This window comes from Nicotiana tomentosiformis, chromosome 1 (assembly GCF_000390325.3).
Source record: "Nicotiana tomentosiformis chromosome 1, ASM39032v3, whole genome shotgun sequence".
NCBI lineage: Eukaryota > Viridiplantae > Streptophyta > Magnoliopsida > Solanales > Solanaceae > Nicotiana > Nicotiana tomentosiformis.
This window is the reverse complement of record NC_090812.1, coordinates 158,093,726-158,115,154: the sequence shown is the minus strand read 5'-3', so window position 1 is coordinate 158,115,154 and position 21,429 is coordinate 158,093,726. Positions and strand designations below refer to the sequence as shown.

General features: G+C 35.8%; 2 protein-coding genes across 2 annotated transcripts; both read right to left on the bottom strand.

Moving 5' to 3' along the window:
• Positions 1 to 274: 274 nt before the first annotated feature.
• Positions 275 to 778, bottom strand: LOC138891764 (uncharacterized). The gene has a single exon (XM_070175511.1). The coding sequence runs from the start codon at positions 776 to 778 to the stop codon at positions 275 to 277; it is 504 nt and encodes a 167-aa protein (XP_070031612.1).
• Positions 779 to 6,460: 5,682 nt separating this feature from the next.
• Positions 6,461 to 7,196, bottom strand: LOC138891760 (uncharacterized). Its single transcript, XM_070175509.1, has 3 exons — positions 7,023 to 7,196; positions 6,833 to 6,931; positions 6,461 to 6,790 (listed from the first exon to the last, which is right to left on the bottom strand). The coding sequence occupies exons 1-3, from the start codon at positions 7,194 to 7,196 to the stop codon at positions 6,461 to 6,463; spliced, it is 603 nt and encodes a 200-aa protein (XP_070031610.1).
• Between the last annotated feature and the right edge of the window lie 14,233 nt (positions 7,197 to 21,429).

The window sequence follows — 21,429 nt, the reverse complement described above, 5'->3', positions numbered from 1 at the left end:
ATGACTCAACAGCTTTATACCCCTATAATTATTGCAATTTTGGATATCACCCTTATTTTTGTACAACGGAACCATCATACTCCACCTCCATTCTTTGGGCATCTTCTTCATTCTGGAAATAACATTACCCAGTGAGTAACTCCAAGTCTGCTCACCCCGCACTTTTCTAGAATTCCATTGGGATTTCGTCTGGGCCCGTCGCTCTACCCTTGCACATCTTACGCATTTTCCCTTCCACCTCCTTTACCTTAATACACCTACAAAATCCAAAATCTCACCGACTCTCGGAGTGCTCCAACTCACCTAACACAATTCTTCTATCTCCCTCCCCATTCAACAGTTTATGTAAGCATGTCTGCCATCTTCTTCTAATAAGTACCTCGTCAATCAATACTTTGCCATCCTCCTCCTTGATGCACTTGAATTGGTCTAAGTCACTGGCTTTCCTCTCCCTTACCTTGGCCAATCGGTACATTTTATTGTCCCCGCCTTTGCCCCCGAGCTCCTCATACAGATGATCAAATGTTGCATTATTTGCTGCCATAAATATTAACTTTTCCTCTTTCTTTGCCTTTTTGTAACACTCCCGATAAGTCCTTATTTCTTCCTTGTCTATACTCTCTACTAGCTTCAAATAAGTAGCTTTCTTAGCTTCCATTTTACCTTGGACCTCTCCATTCCACCACCAGTACCCTTTATGACCCCCAAAAAATTCTTTCGTGACCCCTAAGACCTCTCTAGCAGCTTCCCTAATGCAACTCGCACTCTTGATCCACATACTAGTCGCGTCCCCTACTCCTCTAGGCCCTAATTGCCAGCAACTTCTCTCCCAACTCCTGAGCTCTGTCCTTGGTCAAGTTACCCCACTTGATCTTAGGTTGCCTGTACACCGCCTTTTTCCTCCTACTCCTCTTGATCTCCAGATCCATTACTAGGAGCCTATGCTGGGTCGTGAGGTGCTCACTAGGGATGACCTTGCAATCAGTACATATACCTTTTATCATATTTCCTACGGAGAAAGTAGTCAATCTGAGTCTTGGCCATCGAATTTCGGAATGTGTCCAGGTGCTCCTCCCTCTTCGGAAAACTCGAGTTGGCTATAACCAAATCAAAAGCTCTAGAAAATTCCAACAGTGAAGTACCTCCCTCATTCCTATCCCCAAAATCAAACCCGCCGTGCGCATCATCATAACCCCTAGCACTAGCACCAATATTATTATTGATATTTGGTTGATATTATGTATGCATGTGAAGATATCCTTGTGAAGGATATATGTGTGTCGAACAAGTCGCGAGATTGGCTCTCTCACACGGGTGATTGTCTCTGACGTCCAGGAATGTGCAAATATAAGACCTATTAGTACCTTGATTAGTGCAAGGCGATGTATATTTTTGAATAAAATGGTTGGTCTTAACTAGAGCTCAGACTTATGGATTCTATAATTCTTAATGACTTATTTTGTAAGCCAGATACAAGTTTCTCTATGGAATTGGATTTGAGGATTATTGAAGTGAGAAACTCGGGTTACATATTTGGATGTGACTAGACCAAGATTTGTACGGTGGTGAATGAGTAAAAGAATGAGACACACGTGCCAATATAAGGTGAGATCAATATAGCATGTGTTTCATACTACATTGTCTAAACGACCGATGTGATAATGAAAGAATGGATCCATGCTTCTTCATTGTGTGATATCCCAAAAAGTTATATTAACTTTCAATAAAATACCTTTTGACCTTTTACTGTTTCTTGAAGTTTCAATCAATATTGCTTCTTTAGTATGTTATTAATAGTCATGAGTGATTCGGTAATGCAATGCATGTCTTGGAAAGCAGTTGATTTGAAATAGATAGATTCAAGTAAAAAGAGAAGACAACTAAAATTAGTAATTTAACTTGTATTCACAAGTCGACTATTACACTTACCATGAGAGTATCGAGTGTAATTGTGGATACAATATTATACATGAACTCGAGTTCACCTCTTTAGAGGATGAGGTATGATAAACAACTACTCCATCCGTTTCAAAGTAGATGAGGTACCTTCCTTTTTAGTTTGTTCCAAAATAAATGACACATTTCTAAATTTGGAAATAATTCAACTTTAAATTCTTCATTTTATCTATTTTACCCTTAATGAGAAGTTTTTATAACCGCACAAATGTCATGGCCCCATAAAATTTTTACCCCTTAAGCTTTTAAGACCACAAGTTTTAAAAGTCTTCTTCTTTTTCTTAAACTCTATGACGAGTCAAACTACCTCATCTAAATTGAAATAGAGGGAGTACTATAGTAGCAGATGATGTCTAGGGTATTGCGAGTAATAAAATTCTCATGTTAGTAGTAAATCTTTTTCGTATATAATTGGATTTCTAGTATGAGCTTTTGCACAACCTTAATAGCTATGAAATATTATAGCTTTATATGCTCATAGTCGCACGAACTATTTGTCATGTGAATAATGTGTGTTATCGCTGTGATACTAGACGGGGTCTAGCCCATCATGAGCAAAGTGGGAGATGTTGGATAATAGGTTAGTCACTCATATGTACTGACCCGACCCATTTATAAAGGATAAGGATATAAGGTTAAGAGAAGTCAAAATAGCAGAATTATTTTTTATTAAGTGATGAAAATGGATTTCATCGGGGATGGACTTTCTTCTCATTTTTGCAAGAAAAGAAACAAACGTCCCTTTATCTCCATCAATAGAGTAGTGTTCTTATCTTTTTCTATGATAATAAAACACTCACATAAGAGAAGACATTTAGTTTGTGGGAGTAAACTTCGTTTCCTAGTGAATCGAAGTTCGTCTTGGAACAATTTTTTTTGTGGTGAGCAGGGGCGGATCTATGTAGATCAGAAGGGGTGATATGCCACCCCACACTCGGGTAAAAATTTCAAGGATACAGTACTATCAAGGTGTGGAACCCAAAGTAACTAAATGATTGGAGGTGCCATGGTTAGGGACACACTTTTCCAGACGTGTCACCCAGGATCGAGACCCACTAATGGCCATTTAGTTTTGTTTTTCCTCTTGGCGCTACTTTTCTTTTTTTCATTTTTTTCACTTCTTCTCTTTTTCTTAATTTCTTTTATTTTCTTCATCTTTGTATTTTCTTTCTTTGTACAACCCCATTTTTTGTTATACTTTTAATTATCTTTGCTTCCGTTTTCTTTTCTAGACCTCAAAATTCTTATTTGAATATGACTTTAATCATATTTCATTTTTTTCATCTAATTTTAGTTTTCCCTTGATTTCAAATAAAGGAACAAACATATTCAATTTGGTTATTGTGTATTTAGTTATGCATCAAAAATCTTGTGGAACGAAAAAATAATTTAAAGTAGACCCGAACCGAACTAATTCAAGAAAGAGCGAACTAGCCAAATGTATATTCTAATTTAATTTCCTTTGCTAGTGGTAGATTTGCAATAAATATAGTGGCACTCATAGCCATTAAATCCTGAATCTGCCTCTGGTGGTGAGTTGATGATTCATCAATTCTTTTTGCAACGACTTGACCGATTATTTTGAAAGTATTAGCCTTGATTCCCTATTTATTTCTCCCCCTATTCCATTTTATGGTTACTTGACTCACCGGGGTGCTTGGTGCCGGGTTCAGGGGAGTTTCAGAGTGAAATAGGACACATAGTCCCTAAGTGTGAAGGTTGAGTTGTAAGAGTTGACCGTAGTTTGACCTGTGTAAAGACAACTCCAGAATGGAGTTTTCATCAGTTCCAATAGCTCTGTATAGTGATTTTTGTCTTAGGAGCATGTCTAAATATCAATTTGGAGGTCTGTAGGTCATTTCAGCGTTAATTGGCAAAAATTGAAAAATTAGAAGGTTTTGGGGAAGCTTGACCGGGAGTGGACTTTTTGATATCGAGGTCAAATTTTGATTCCGAAAGTTGAAGTAGGTCTGTAATGTCAAATGTGACTTGTGTGCAAAATCTGAGGTCAATGAGACGTGTTTTGATAGGTTTCAGCATCGAATGTGAAAGTTAAAAGTCTATAAGTTCATTAAGCTTGAATTGGGGTGCTATCCGTAGTTTTAGCTTTATTTGATGTGATTTGAAGGTTCGACCAAGTCCGTATGATGTTTTAGAACTTTTTTGTAGGTTTTGTTGAGGTCCTGAGAGACTCGGGTGAGTTTTGAATGGTTAACAGATGAATTTTGGACTTGGTGTTATGGATGAAGAATTTCCGGTATCTGTATTCTGTTTCCTTATACGCGATCGCGTGGATAGGTCCGCGATCGCGTAGGCTTGTTTGGGGCAGTGGTGTTTTTCCTCTATTTGTTGTGTTGTTTGTTGTTGTTCTTGTTGTTGTTCCTTAACTTGTAGGACGTTCTTTTCCTTACGTGTTGTAATTGTCTTCTTATTTTTGTTTCTATGTTGTCGCTTCTCCGTACATTCTTATTGTTTCATTAACCTACCATTTATTTTTATCATTTCACTTCTGCATTATTTTTCATTATCCAGTAGGACCTTGGCCTAACCTCGTCACTACTCTACCGAGGTTAGGCTTGACACTTACTAGGTACCATTGTGGTGTACTCATACTATGCTTCTACGCATGTCTTTGTGCAGATCTAGGTACATCTTATCAGCCTGGATAGTAGAGCGTGTGCTACTGCTTGGATACTTCAAAGGATATCTGCCAGCATCCACAGACCTTAGAGTCCCTCTCTATCCTTATTATGTTATTTTTCTTTATTCTCTTAGACTATGATGTATAGAGATATTTAGTACTTTCTTAGAGCTTGTGGCTTATAACTATCGGGTTTTGGGAGTTGTTCTTCTATGAGTTGTAATTCTACTTGTATATGCCGAGCGGCAGTTTTCAGTTATATATTTATCTGTTGATGTTGAGATTTTAGTCGTTATTTCAATTCTTTTCCGCAATTGTTAGGCTTACTTAGTCGAGTTTTGGTTTGTGTGGTTTCTCAATTTTCTCTTTATGATCGTATCTGGGAGCGTTAGTATGAGGACCCCCACCTGTTTGTCCTTAAGGACACGGTTCAGCACAATGATCCCAAGGAGGTCGCTATTGGAGATGATAGTGCATTGAGGATGCAGGGCAGGCTTTATGTGCCTAATGTAGATGGTTTGCGTGAGTTGATTCTCTAGTAGGCTCACAGTTCACAGTATCTATTCATCCAGGTTCCATGAAGATGTATCGGGACTTGAGGCAACATTATTGGTGGAGGAGAATGAAGAAGGACATAGTGGAGTATGTAGCTCGGTGCCTAAACTGTCAGCAGGTGAAGTATGAACACCATCGGCCAGGTGGATTGCTTCGAAAACTAAAGATTCCGGAGTGAAAATGAGAGCGGATCACTATGAATTTGGTTGTTGGTCTTCCACGAACTTAGAAGAAGTTTAATGCAGTTTGGGTGATTGTAGATAGGTTGACCAAGTCAGCTCATTTTATTTCAGTGATGACTACTTATTCTTCTGAGCAGCTGGCTCGAGTTTATATCCGTGAGATTTTCAGGCTTCATGACGTGCCGGTATCCATCATCTCTGACCGGATACGTAGTTTACATCGTAGTTCTGGAGGGTCGTACAATATGAGTTAGGTACTCGAGTTGAGTTGAGCACAACATTTCACCGTCAGGCGGACGGACAATCCGAGCAGACTATTCATATACTGGAGGATATGCTCTGTGCATGTGTGATGAAGTTTGGGGTGTTTTGGGATCAGTTCCTGCCACTTGGGGAGTTTGCCTACAACAACAGTTATCAGTCGAGCATTCAGATGGCCCCGTATGAGGCTTTGTATGGTAGGCGGTGTTGGTCTCCAGTGGGTTGGTTTGAGCCGGGCGAGGCTAGGCTATTGGGTACAGACTTGGTTCAAGATGCTTTGAAAAAGGTTAAAGTGATTCAGATCGACTTCGTACAGCCCAATCCAGACAGAAGAGTTATGAGGATCATAAGGTTCACGATGTTGCATTCATGGTTTGCTACATGTTTCGCCTTTGAAGGGTGTTATGAGATTTGGGAAGAAGGTCAAGTTGAGCCCTAGGTATATCTGCCCTTTTGAGATTCTTGAGAGGGTTGGAGAAGTGGCTTACAGACTTGCACTACCACCTAGTTTAGCTGCAGTTCTTCCAGTATTCCATGTTTCCATACTCTGGAAGTATCACAACGATCCGTATCATAGTAATTATATCAACGGGCCGGGCCTCCACCTCTTAGGCGCCCTCTATCTGCATGTCCTCCACCCCAAACACGTTCTAACATCTTGGCAATTTCTACCACTAGCCGAAATGAAGTATCGGCCTGTAGCTCTCGAGTCGTACAAAATTTTACGATCATAATTGAGTCCTTTAATGAATCCGTAGACTCTCTCTCCAGCTATATGAACCAAAGTAGGAGTATGACAGGCTAACTTACCGAACCTGATGGCATATTCTGACACCGTAATGGTGTCCTGACGCAATCATTAAAATTAAGTGCACCACGCATCCTGGAGAGTCTGGGGAACAAACTCTTTCAAAAATATCTCCGAAAATTGAGCCCAAGTTGGTGGTGTTGCATCGGCTGGTCTTCCCTCTTCATAAGCCCGCCACCATCGATATGCTGCTCCTGATAACTGAAATGTAGTAAAGGCAACTCCGCTCACTTCCATAATGCCCATGGTGTGGAGAATATGGTGGCACTTTTCTAGAAATTTCTGGGCATTCTTGGTAGTTGTGCCACCAAAAGTAGGTGGACTATACCTCTTTAATCTTTCAAGTCTCTCTTGTTCTTCTTCTGATGTCCCTGGCCTGAACTCAGGCTAAATCGGAATAACAAGTTATACCGGCACCACACCCAGAACCTGACCAATATAGACATGCTGCTCTGAAGTACGAGCGGTAGGAGTTTGATCTCCTCCCCTAGCCTGTGAAATATTTGGTGCAACGGAGATCAATCGTGCCTGAGTTAATATACAGAACATGTTCAGGAACTGTGCTAAAGTCTCCTGAAGTCCGGGGTAACAATAAGTGCTTCTGGTACCTGTCCCTAACCGGAGCTACTGGCGGCTCCTCAATTGTTACTCTAACAGGTGCTCTAGCTGCGACATGTGCCCTTCCTTGACCTCTACCTCGCCTTCTGCCTCGACCCCGGTCCCGGCCTCTTTCGGCTCTAGCAGTATGCGCGAGTGTTTGCTCAACTGACCCGGTAGCATGTGTCCTCACCATTTGTGAGAGAATAGAGATGCAAAGACTCAAATTCCAAAATCAACAAATTCCGCACGACAGGAATGAAAGAATTAGAAATTTCCTAATAGTTTTGTAGCCTCTCGAAAATAAGTATAGATGTCTCCGTTCCGATCCGCAAGACTCTACTAGACTCGTTTGTGACTCGTAGAACTTATGAACCTAGAGCTCTGATACCAACTTGTCATGACCCAAAATCCTACCATAGACGTCGTGATGGCACTTGGTCTCTAAGACTAGGTAAGCCGATTTTAATAACAATTCAAGCCATTTCTTTTTTCAATACAAGTGTCAACACTAACAGCGGAAATATTCAACAAACAACCTCCCAAGGCCCGTAATACTGAGTCACAAACTCTAACTAAATACATGGAATGATATCGAGGACCGAATGTACAATACTATTCGAATAAGAAATTAACAGTACAATAAAAATGGAAAGACTGCAAGGGACTGCGACGACCAGGCAGCTCTACCTTGAATACTTGTGATCACACTTTAACTCTGTCCGATTCTGATATCTCCAATACCTAGCTCTGCACAAAAAATATGCAGAAGTTTAGTATAAGTACACAATAGTTGGTACCAAGTAAGTATCAAGACTAACTTCAGTGGAGTGGTGATGAGGTACAATCAAGACACTCACTAGTCTAATAACCTGTGCAATATAGTATACAAAAATAATAGAAAATAAATAACAATGATGAAAACATTAATCAACCAGTGGTATATATAGCAGGGCAACAAGAACATCATTAATATTTCTCAACAAATAATGAATACAAGTACAACCAATTAATCAAGTCCTTCAAATATAAATCTTTCGCCTATATGCTTTTCAAATAATAATCTTTAGGATATAATACTTTCCAATAAATATATTTCGAATATACTCCCTTCAAGTAAATATCTTTCAAATAAAACTCTTTCAAATATACTTCCTTCAAATAAATATCTTTCAAATATAATTCCTTCAAATAAATATTTTTCAAATATAATTCTTTCAAGTAAAAGTCACCATGTGACACCTCATTTAACTTTCTTAGTATAAGAAATATATTCAATATATCACATCAAATGGCACGGCAACACCCTTCGTGCGTTTATCTATTTCTCACCGTGTATACATATAACAATACCAACTAGGTGGGAGAAATGGCAATTACAATAAAAGAATTAAAGTGAGAGGCACACAGTCAACAACCACGACTACAAGTCATACAGAAAACATAGGTGCAAAATAACAGCTCAAGATAAAGGCATGAATGTATACACAACAAAAAAATATCAAAATATAATGTTTGTCTCTCGTCCTCGCCTGCACGAAAACACCCTTCGTGCCATGAACATATGATAATGTAAAAGTAATGGCACGACATCACCCTTCGTGCTTTTACTCTCATCCTCACCTGATAATATAAATGAAATGGCACGGCATCACCCTTCGTGCTTTACACTCTCAATGACACGGCATCACCCTTCGTGCTTTACACTCTCAAATGGCACGTCATCACCCTTCGTGCTTTACACTCTCCCTCACATGATAAATAATTCTAATGGCATGACATCACCATTCGTGCTTTACACTCTTCCTTATCAAGCACATGTATATCATTAACAAGCAAGGTAGGAAGCATAAATAACATCAAGGAGAGTGTTTAAACCACAACACAATACAACAATTCATATCACAATTTGCCACTAACCACAACCAAATTTCAAATATGTAGTAGAATCAATACATTTCTCAACAAATAGCCTAAGGCTCCACACAACGTATATAAAACCTCAAAAACAACAATAGAGATAGAAAAGTGACTCAGCATAAAACAACACCTTCTTTAATCTAAATTTTTGATAAGTATATTAACGCCTCAATTTAAACTTATTTAATAATTATTTGCTGATAAGGATTCCATCATGAATTTAATTCCAAGAAAAATATCCAATCAACAAACACACGGAGTTCACATAAAAATTCAAGTGACAATAACACCAAATTATCATATAAAATATAAACTCGACAAATAAGGAATGAGACGTGACAATTCAAGGATTTACTAAATGCCAATAATTATCCAATTTAATACATAAAAATGCCTAAAACTTTAAACCAATAAAATTTGCACATATAGGCCCGAATACGTACTTGTCACCTCACGTACAGGGCTTCCAATCACACAATTTCCACATAAGACTCAATGCCTAAGGGGTAATTCCCCCACTCAAAGTTAGGCAAGATACTTATCTTTTTAAAGTTGTACCGATATTTCAAAACTGCCTTCTTACTTGAATTGACCTCTGAACAGCTGAAATATATCCAAATTAATTGTATAACTTCATTAAAATTCATCGAAAATAATTCTGGATAATAAAACGTTGACTTAAAATTCTATTCTAAAAAGTCAACCAAAGTCAACGCGGGGCCCACCTTTCGGAACCCGACATAATTTTTATGAAATCCGAACACTCATTTCGATACGATTACAATCATACCAATTTTATCGATTTCCAATAACAAATCGTCTTCTAAATCTTGAATTCCCGTTTTTGAAAAGTTTTTTACAAAAATTCTAATTTCCTCCATTAAACTCGAATTAAACGATGAATATAACCATAGATTCATGCAATATAATTACTTTCGGAAATAGAACACTTACTCCAACCAAGCTTGTGTAAAATCCCTCAAGAATCGCCTAAATTCGAGCTTCAAAAATCCAAAACGAAAAATAGCGAAATGACTATTTTTGGTCCTTAATGTTTCTGTCCAGAACCGCTTCTGCGAAACAAATTGCGCATATGCGGGCTCGCTTCTGTGAGAAACATTCCGCTTCTGCGAAGGTGCAATGTCCATCCAAAAGTCGCACCTGCGGATCGAATGTCGCATCTGCGCATATCGCTTTTGCGATGTCCAGTGCGCATTTGCGAAGCTTCTCGCTTATGCGCTCCATGTACCACATCTGCGATCACGCAGGTGCGGGAAATTCTTCACACCTGCGACCACTGCCCAGAACTGTCCATTTCGCTTCTGCGACCTCAGCCTCGCTTCTGCGATGGCGCATCTGAGATCAATTTCATCGCAGATGCGATGACACCAGTGGTTGCCAAAAACCGGCATTCACAAAAATTTCCAAACAATCCGCTAACTTTTTTAAATGTACCCGAGGTCCTCGAGACCTTACCCAAATATACCAACATACCCAAAAATACAATACGTACTTAGTCGAGGCTTCAAACCACGTCAAACAATGCTGAAATTACGAATCGTGCCTCGAATCGAATTATGAGTTTTTAAATCTTCCAACTTCTATAATTTGCGCCGAAACGTATCAAATCAATCCGGAATGACTTTAAATTTTGCACACAAGTCATAAATAATGTAATGGAGCTATTTCAATTTTCGGAATCGAAATCCGACCTTGTTATCAAAAATTCAATATTCGGTCGAACTTTTCAAAAATCTTCTATTTTCTAACTTTTGCCAAAATACGTCGAATTGTCCTACAGACTTTCAAATCCTAATCCGGACACACGACTAAGTCCGAAATTACCATACGAAGCTATTGACATCATCAAAATTCTATTCCGGAGTCTTTTGCTCAAAAGTCAAACTCTGGTCAACTCTTTTCATTTAAACTTCAAAATTGAGAATTGTTGTTTTAATTTAATTCTGAATCTTTCGAAAACCAAACTCGACCGCACATGCGAGTCATAATACATATTACGATATTGCTCGGGACCTTAAGTCGTTGAACGGGGAATTAGTTCTTAAAATAACAAGTCAGATCGTTATAGAAAAAATAAAACTAAGTTAGCATTTTTATTGTCTAAACCAGTGAAGAACTAAAAAATAGATATGTAACACTATTGTCATTCCTATTATTGATTGATTTTTTTGTTAGCATTAGTATTGATTTTATTTGGCTTGTGCTTTATTTGAGTTACTAGCATCTATGGGCTATAAAACATAGGAAAATCAATTTGAATAGCTTCTCACTCAACCGTTTAAACTTCAAACTAAAAATAGTCGGCGGATATACAATACATATATAATTCATGTGTAATATGTGTATACTCATCTATAATCAGTGTATAATCTTTGTATACTTGCTAGAAAAAGTAAATTGTGAATCAGGTCGGCTCTTTGAATAAAGATCCCTAAAACTTATTGAACCAATCAAAAATTCTAAGTCCTAGCTTGAAATGGTATGTTAAAAGACAACAACTATGAAAAAGCTTAAGAAATACTAATAAATTACATTACAATAAATACTTTTTCTAAAAATTGCATACATATAATGCCAGGTTGATTTGATTTCGGTTTGACATTTTTAGTTAAAACCAAATCAAATCAATTATGATCGAGGGTTTTTAACACCAAATCAAACAAAACCAAGAACTATCAACCCCCCCCCCCCCCCACACACACACACACAATTTTAAAAATGGATTAGGTGAAGTTTATCGATTTTCTTACACCCCTACCTGCTGGCATGCAAAATAGCTGTGTAAGCTGGAAAATTGGTGCTTAGAAAACTTATGACTTTTATGAAATCAGTTTCCATCTCCTGAGGGAAATGTCCCTGATGTTAGAACTAGTATATATTAGTTCAATTGAATTTTCTGTGCTCAAAAAATTATATTCAGTATATAGGTTAGTTATTTTTGTGTGTGTACGTGTGTGTATATATAACCGAACATATTTTTGCATTCCTTTGATAAAATTTCTATCTTGGTTACTGCTAATAAGTAGTTGATTGATCCACAATGGGCAATTAACAACCATATATTTGGATTACCAATATTAACATTTCAAGGAATTTTTTATAAAATTTAATCCAAGGTGTAGAATATGTCAACATAAAAATTTGAAAAAGTACAAAATATGTTACGTCTTCTCTAACATTTTGAATTTTACGACAAAACTACACATTCTTTTCATGTGAATGTTTGTCTGGCCTTATTATGAATGTCGTTTTCAACTCCTCTCTTGATGTAACGCTGGATTTTTGGCACATCCATTTCTTTGCTTTCCCTAACTTAAACAACGGACAAAATGTGATCGATCGTTTTGAGAGTATAAGCATAGATCCTCTATTTATTGTCCCCTCTGCTTTATTTTATGTTTACTTAACTTGCCGGGGTACTTGATGTCGGGTTCGGGAGAGTTTCAGAGTGAAATGAGACATATAATCCTTAAGTGTGAAGTTTGAGTTGTAAGAGTTGACCGTAGTTTGACTTGTGTAAAGACGGCTCCGGAATGGAGTTTCGTCGGTTCCAATAGCTCGGTATGGTGATTTTGGTCTTAGGAGCGTATTCGGATGTTGATTTGGAGTTTTGTAGGTCATTTCGGCGTTATTTGGTAAAAGTTAAAAATTTGACCGGGAGTGGATTTTTTGATATCGGGGTCGGATTCTGATTCCGGAAGTTGGAGTAGGTCCATAATGTCAAATGTGACTTGTTTGCAAAATTTGATGTCAATCGGACGTGATTTGATAGGTTTCAGCATCGTTTGTAGAAGTTAAAATTTTCTTAGTTCATTAAGCTTGAATTCGGGTGTGATTCGTGGATTTAACGTTGTTTGATGTGATTTGAGGGCTCGACTAAGTTCGTATGATTTATTAGGACTTGTTGGTAGGGTTGGTTGAGGTCCCAGGGCCTCGGGTGAGTTTCAGATGATTAATAGATGAATATTGGACTTGGTGTTATGAATGGAGAATTTCTTGTGTCCGCAACTTGTTTCCTTATACGTGATCACGTGGACAGGTCCGCGATCGCGTATTCTTGTTTGGGGCAGTGGTATTTTTACCCTATGTGTTTGCGAGTTGGTGTACGCGATCGCGTATGTTGGTCATGTTGTCCATCGCGAACGCGTGGGCTTTGCCGCGTTCGCGAAGAGGAGTGAGGGCAACTAGTTATCACACATTTGTGCTTCGTGATCGCGTGAGGAGAGACGCGATCGCATAAGTGGAGGAAAACATTGGTTCGCGTTCGCATGGTGCCAACCGCATTCGCGTAAGTCTTTTTGTTGGGGCAACTTCCTTTGTTCTATGCGATCGCATGTGATGTTCTGCGATCGTATAGTGTAAACACCTGGGCAGAATTTAAATATTCAAAAACGAGGGTATGAGTTCATAACACAAAAATTGATTTGGGAGCTCGGTGGGAGGCGATTCTTGGAAAGAGTTTTACGTGGGTATTTGGGGTAAGTGATTCTTACCTAGTTTTGATTAATTTCCATGATTATGTCTTTAATTTCATCATTAAATTAGTGATTTGGGGTTGGAAATTTGGGGACAATGGAGGAAGGTTCTTAGACCAAATTTTGAGGTTTTGATCGAGGTTTTGGTATCGGATTTGAGTAATTTTGGTATGGGTAAAATCGCGGTTGAACGGATTTTTGGATTTTGTGACTTTTACCCAATTTCGAGATGTGATCCATGGTCGACGTTTTGGGGTGATTTTCTAATTTCTTGTTAAAGTCTTGATTTCATTAATTAGATTAGTTTCTTATAGTTATATTTATAGTATGTAATTGCTTTTGGCTAGATTTGGGCCGTTCGGAGTCGGAAAGTCGAGGGAAAGGAAATCTTATTGACTGATTGAGCTTGGTTTGAGATAAGTGACTTGTTTAACCTTGTGTGGTGGAAACTCCCTTAGTATTTGATATCGTTGTAACAATTTGTGATATGTGAATGTCGTGTACGCGAGGTAACGAGGACGTACACGGACTAAATGTTGAAATTCCAACTTTTGCTAAGCAATTTCCTTTTATGCCTTAATTGAGTTATAGCACGTGTAGTTATCATGTTTATCCTAATTCCACATATCTACGTGTTCTATCTCTTAACTGAAGTTTGTACAACATGCTCAGTTGAATTGCATGTTTTCCTTGATTCCGTATTTGTTCTTTAACTCTATGATTCCTTGCTTGTAAAATCACTGCTTTATATACTATTGTTGAATTTTCGTGAATCTTGTTGAGTTGACTGTTTTGTTGTGGCACGAGGTTTCTTCTGTGCAGTGCGTTATTGGCACGAGGTTTCTTCCGTGCGGAGTGCGATTGACATGAGGTTTCTTCCATGCAGAGTGTTATTGACACGAGGTTTTTTCCGTGCGGAGTGTGATTTAGCACGAAGTTTCTGTCGTGCCATTGTGAGATATTTACTTTTTGGACTACGAGGCGGTATCTCGGGAGCGCCCATGTTGATTTCCTCTAATTGTTGTATTGTTGTTGTTGTGATTTCTTTAACTTGTAAGATATTCGTTTCCTTACGTGTTGTAATTGTCTTCTTTGTTTTCCCGTATTGTTGCTTTCCCGTACATTCTTATTGTGCATTAACCTGCCATTATTGTTATCATTTCGCTTTATGCCTTATTTCTTATATTACAATAGGGACCTGACTTGGCCTCGTCATTACACTATCGAGGTTAGGCTCTGAACTTATTGGGTATTGTTGTGGTGTACTCATACTATGCTTCTGCACATATTTTTGTACAGACCCAGGTACATCTTACCAGCCTCGCTAGTAGAGAGTGTGTGTTGCTACTTGGAGATTTCAGGGTATATCTGCCAGTGTCCGCAGACCTCGAAGTCCCTCTATATCATATTATGTTGTCTTTTCTTCATTCTCTTAGACGTTGATGTATACAGATATTTAGTACTTCTTTAGAGTTTGTGACTTGTAACTATCGGATTTTGGGAGTTGTTTATGCTCGGAGTTATAGATTTTACTTGTACATGTCGAGCGGTAGTTTTCAGTTATATATATATATATGTTAATGTTGAGGTTTAGTTGTTATTTCAGTTCTTTCCGCAATTTGTTAGGCTTACCTAGTCTTAGAGATTAAGGGGATAATTAACTGTGGAAAAAATAGAAAGAAATAATTTAAATAGTTGTCCACTCAATCGTTTAAACTTAAAAATATATATAATTCATGTATAATCTATGTATAATGACAAGGATATAAAATCACTAAACTATATATGTAAAAATCTTGAAAAATGTCATATTTTCAAGAAAAGAAATATAATTAAAACGTATAGATCTCAATATTTTTCATACAGAATATATATTTATATATAAAGTTATTAAAATTTCAACAAATATTAAATTTTGAACTCATAATTTCAAATGTTCAACGGAATTTTTTAGTGATTGAATCCATCACATTTAAATACGAAATCTGCATCTATTTGTTGGCCTATATCTTATCAAGTTCGAGCATGCCTAAGCTGACGTTTGCGAGTAATTATGTAGGCTAATAATTTTGAGGTGTATAGCAAAATCAATACAAAACTAAATGGATTTTACTCTTGTAACTTATACGACGCACACAAAACACAATTGAACTTTGGAGAAATATAGAGATTTGAGACTTTTAGGTAATAATTTATGTACGTTTGGTATTTAAATTAAATCAATAAATATAAGATAAGTATTTTTTATACACTCATTTATCATTTAGTAGGTATTTTTTTTTATAATTTGTAACTAATTATGATTTAATTGCTTTATTTAATATAAACACTTTTTAGCTCGCGACCGAAATTACATTCGATAGCCGTAATAGTGTATAAATTTTTTTTATTTTTTTTATATATAACATACAATATATATATACACAACAACAATCCAGTAAAATTCCACCAGTGAAGTATGAGAAATAATATATATACATACCATGTATTTATTCCTCTCCTTCAGGTTCTACTGCACCCTTCGGTCAAGTAAACCAAGCTTACAGAAAAAAGTAAATCTTTTACACTGATGTATCGTACTCTCTCAATCAGGTCATCATAAGACCAGGTATTTATTCCTCATATATATATATATATATATATATATATATATATATATATATGCTATTATTTTCAGAACTATACGGTTTCATTATACCTAAATTTTTACTAGAAAGCTTTGACTCGTTAACAAGAGAAGAAGCCTTAAAACAAAGTGGTTAGTAGGATTTGGGGTCATTAATGTGGAAGTGCATCCTTTTCTCAGCTACCAAACACTCAAAAAGATGGGGTATATACCCCCTTATCCTTTTGTTATTTTATTACTATCCAAACGTGTCAAACTTAAACCTAGATTTCATGAAACGTGCGCTGCACCTAATCTAAATACATAAATTTGAGATAATTAAAACTTAAATGAATCTTTATTGAATCTTAAATGAATCTAAAATATGTTCCCCTAAAAAAAATTCAAAAGACAAGAAGACAACTGAGTAGATAGCTAGAAAAATATTGGTTCAAATAAGACTATAACCTAGATAATTTATTTCATATACCAAGATTTTGGTATAATATTAGTTTTAATTAGTACCTCTAACCAAATATGAAAAGAAATTTAATCCAAAAATTTATACTGAAATAACTCACCTAATCCATTGAACCAAACTGCCTATGGATTAATGCTAGCTCTACAACTCTTACTCCTTTGGTTTGATAGGTAAAACACCTTGGTTTAGATTGAGTTTTCTATGAAAATTGGCCTTAATTTCTACATGAAAGTTCCATAATATCCGTGAGAATTTTTAATTGTTTGGATGGTTGTTACCTATCGTATTGTATCGTATTTCTGGTTATTTTCATTTTATTGAAACTCAAAAATAGTTTATGTATTTTTTGTCACAAATTTTGTTTTATGACTTTGCTTCTAGAAATCCTTAGTTCAATGATCATCCCTCGAATATAATATTTGTTTTGACTGTTACTTAAATTTTATTATATCGTATCATTAAATTTGTCGTTACGTAATGATAAAAAAATGTCATCTTATGTAACAACTGATTTGGTGTGGTCGCATCATTACCTTAATTTTTTCTCATTTTACTCTTCCTTATTATAAAATAATCATATTTTTATCCTACTTTTTATATAATAATTTTACCATATACACCCTACTTTCTTGTATAATATTGCAAATTTATTCTTCATCTTACGGGTGCATGACATCATGAATTGACGACAAAATACATCTATCTAATACTGTATTCATCAAAATAAAAAATATAATATAATACGATACGATAAGTTATAAAACAATACGTAATAGGCAAAGAAGCTGCAAGGGAAAAATACAGTTACACAAAAACTAAATAGGCAAAGAAGATAATTAGAGAATAAAGTAGAGGAGAGAGAGAGGCAAGAAAGTATCCAAACTAATCCAGCCAGGAGATTGCCAAATATTGTTGGTGAGTTGTTATGTATCCAATTTCCTTTATGGTTATGGAGTTCACGTCTCTCACCAAAAGGGTTTTGAACCAAATTTAAGAAAAAACCAAAGAACTAAGACATTGACACTTCACCATTTTCATTTTTTCACCAACATTCATATGGTTTCTTGATAGCTATTTCATACATTTTCTTCTTTATCTATGCTATCTCCTTTGTTACCACTTCATAGAATCAACATTACAAAATTAGCCAAGTTCGATCGATTCTGAACGTTACGAAGTTAGCCAGGTTCAGTTCAGACTATAACAACAACAACAACGGTGTATTCTTCTTAAACTTTTTGTTCTTTCTTTGTACCAAAATGGCAACCAAACCTAGTGGCACCACCACAACTCCCACCACCACCACCAAAAACCCCACCGTGAAAAACCAAACATACAAGCCAAACGTCATCCCTTACCGACCAAACCGTCGACAAAACCGCCATCGTCGTTGCAACTGTCGTAGATGTTTCTGTTTATGTTGTTTTTGGTCTGTACTCGTCATTTTCTCCATTCTTTTTCTTGCTGCTATTGCTGGTGCTATTTTTTACGTCCTTTACCACCCTCAACTCCCTTCGTTCGCCATTTCCTCTCTCAAAATCTCGCAATTTAACCTCACTACAACTTCTGACGACACTACAAAACTCACCACTAAATATAATATCACTCTCTCTACCAAAAATAAAAACAAGAAACTTATTTACACTTATGATCCAATTGTTCTAACAGCTGAATCAACAAACCAAATTGTTCTAGCAAATGGAATTTTTCCAGGATTTATTAGTATACCAAATAATGTTACTAATATACATTCAACATTGTCAATGGTGTCACAAGATCTTGATGTGGATTCAGTTTCAACTTTGAAGTCAGAGCTGAAGAGAAAAAATGGATTGCCAGTGAAGATATTGTTGGATACAAAAATGGTTGTGCAAATGGACAAATTGAAAAGTAAAAAAGTGGGAATTAGAGTAACGTGTGATAATATACATGGACTAATTCCTAAAGGGAAAATTCCAACGGTGGCTTCAATTACTAATGCTAAATGTAAGTTTGATTTGAGAATTAAGATCTTGAGATGGACTTTCTAGTTAAAACTTCTTTTTATTTTTTGGTTTCAACTCAATTTGGTTGGGGAATTTACTATTGCTTCTTTGGTTTTTTTGGGTCAAGTGTAATCATTTTTTTTCTTCAAATTGTTTTCTGGGATTGTTTGTAAACTCCTAGCAGAACAAGCATAATAGAGAATTTTGAGTATTTTTTATTTGGGATTCGGTCTGATTTTCTGTTTATACTTTTTAACCGGTATACATGAATTACACATTGATTATACACAGTTGTACACATATTATATATGATTACATCTAGTATATATCCGCTGTCTATTTTTAATTTAATCGGTTGAATAGACGGTTATTTGGGTTAATTCTACTTTTTTTTAATCATGAATTGTAAAGAAGCAGAGGGTATGGAAATATAATAGTATTTCTGTTTTTTTTCCTTATACTTTTTTGTGTCATTATAATTCTGTTATTGCAAACATACTTAAATTTCTTGGAGATTCTAATTATAAGTTACAACTTAATTTGCTATTTGCCTGGCATTTTATTGATTCTTTTCATTCTTCCCAATAAAAACTCCTCATGATCTCACAGTTCAACCTTACTGCAATTCAGATGAAAAATTACCTCTTCGGGATAACGTTAAATTCGAATTTAATATTTGCTCATAAAAAGAGAATTATTTATTTATTAAACAGTTGATACAAAAGAAGACAACCAAGGACTTGGATTTCAAAAGTACCAATTGGGCCTTACATAATGCTAGAGCAAAACCTCATTCGATAAGCTTACTGATGCGACCCACAAAGAATTAACCCAAAAAGTTTGTGAAAATAGCACCGGTATGTCAGTTTTCGGACTGATAATTAAAAAATAGTCAGCGTTTGTAAAATCATTAGAAATTAGCCACTATTTTGATGAAACACAGAAAGTTCAAGCATAATATACTGGAGATTGGTGCACATGTGTATGAACTTCCAGCATATTATGCTGGAACTTCAGCACACGGAAAGTTCCAGCATAATATACTAGAGATTAGAGCACATGTATATGAACCTCCAGCATATTATGCTGAAACTCCATTATATTATACTGAAACTCCAGTATAATATGTTGTAACTCCGGTATATTATGTTGGAAGTTTCACATGTAAAAAATTCGAACTCCAATATATTATGCTGGAGTATTTTTCGAATTTTGAACAGTACTTTCGTTCAGATTTATCTTTACATGAAAAGTGGTTAAATTTCAATTACATTTTGAAACTGTGGCTATTTTTCAATTACCACTTGTAAATCTGACTATTTTTGAATTACCCAAAAAGTTTCCCACTTATACTAAAAATAGCCGTGAATATATACTGTATACATAATTTATGTATAATATATATATAACTATGTATAATCAATGTATAATCTATATATACCAGCTAAAAAAATAATATTAAATCTGACTGGCTATTTATTGTAACAATCCCTTTTCCTACAAAATTATCAAGCCCATAAATAGGACTTTTTTTGTATAGAGAAGGACATCATCCGTAATGGAGAAGAAGAGTTTCCGCATCCACGTTAATTTTCCACTAACAATAGGGAATGTTTGACTACTTTTAGTGGGCGTTTGGACATAAAGAATTGTAAAATTTCAAAAAAACTTGAAAACAAATTTCAACCGAAAATGGTATTTGAAAGTTAGAGTCGTATTTGAACATGAATACAATTTTGGATTGTTTTTAAATTTTTGTGAGTGATTTGAAGTGAAAAATTTTGAAAAACAGTCTTTTGGAGTTTTTCAAATTTTCGAAAACTTTTGAAATTCATCTTCAAGTGAAAATTGAAGATTACATGGGCAAACGTTGATTTCGAAAAAAAATAGACAAACGGCCTCTTAGTCGAGTAAAATTCACAAATATTTGCTTTTCAGCCTCAGTAATTGAAAAATAGCTAAGTTTCAAATTTTAAAGTTAAAACTTCGTGACAATATCCTAAAATTTTACACGTATAATTTGTGTTTGGACAAATTGTTCATGAGATGTTAAGCATGTCGTATGCCTCAATTATGTTATTACAAGGAAAATTTAGGCACTTGACCTTCGCCCAATATGTTCCAAAAATGTGTCCCGTCAATTATGTATAACACAAGTTTTACAGAGTCATTCAAAATATTTCCTCCTTTACTTTTTTAACGTAACATATCTATTAGACACTTTTTAATGCGAAAAAACTAATTAAAAACTATTGATGTATGTAACGTAATTACACCAATGTTTTTCAATTGGGATATTACATAAGATGCACCGTGTACTTGTGCGGAAAAATAAGTTTTCCACTTAACCTTTATGGGCATTTGTTGCGGCCAAACGCACACGCAAGTATACGCGGTCGTCAAGTAATAAAGTGGCTAAAAGTCGGATGTCGAACCCACAAGAACTTATGATTAACTATTAACTAAATTAGACTATCCTAATTATCTAAACAAGAATTAATCCCAAAAGTAGTGATGCTAAAGTAATTAAACTAAAAAGAAAATAACTAATGAAATTTAAACATAGGAAGAGCAGATTTTTATATTATCAATATGATGAAAACGATCTAGGGTTATGGGCTATCTAACATTCCTATTGTATTCTTCAAATGAATTGATTAACTAATTTATCTAGTTTATTGGTTAACAGGGTTAATATTTCTCATAAGAATCTGTCGAGTACTTACTCGCCTATTCAAACTAACCTAACGCCTATATGTCTATGGAATTAGAAGTAACAAGAACGCATTTATAATTCCTGTAAATCAACCAAGCAAGGCAATTAAGTATATGTCTATCCTAACCGCGAATTCGTTCCTCGATGCCCAGGTTCAATCCTATATGCAATTCGAGTTAAACTCTAGATTCGTAGATAGTATTTAATTGGTGATCAAGCAATCAAA

What these genes read in the sequence shown, in the direction of transcription:
- LOC138891764 (XM_070175511.1), bottom strand. Translation starts at nt 778, where the DNA reads ATGTGGATCAAGAGTGCGAGTTGCATTAGGGAAGCTGCTAGAGAGGTC.
- LOC138891760 (XM_070175509.1), bottom strand. Translation starts at nt 7,196, where the DNA reads ATGGTGAGGACACATGCTACCGGGTCAGTTGAGCAAACACTCGCGCAT. An exon ending in AGGAGCCGCCAGTAGCTCCG is followed by an intron (nt 6,932 to 7,022) that starts GTTAGGGACAGG and finishes ATATTAACTCAG; the next exon opens with GCACGATTGATCTCCGTTGC. An exon ending in AGCATGTCTATATTGGTCAG is followed by an intron (nt 6,791 to 6,832) that starts GTTCTGGGTGTG and finishes ATTCCGATTTAG; the next exon opens with CCTGAGTTCAGGCCAGGGAC.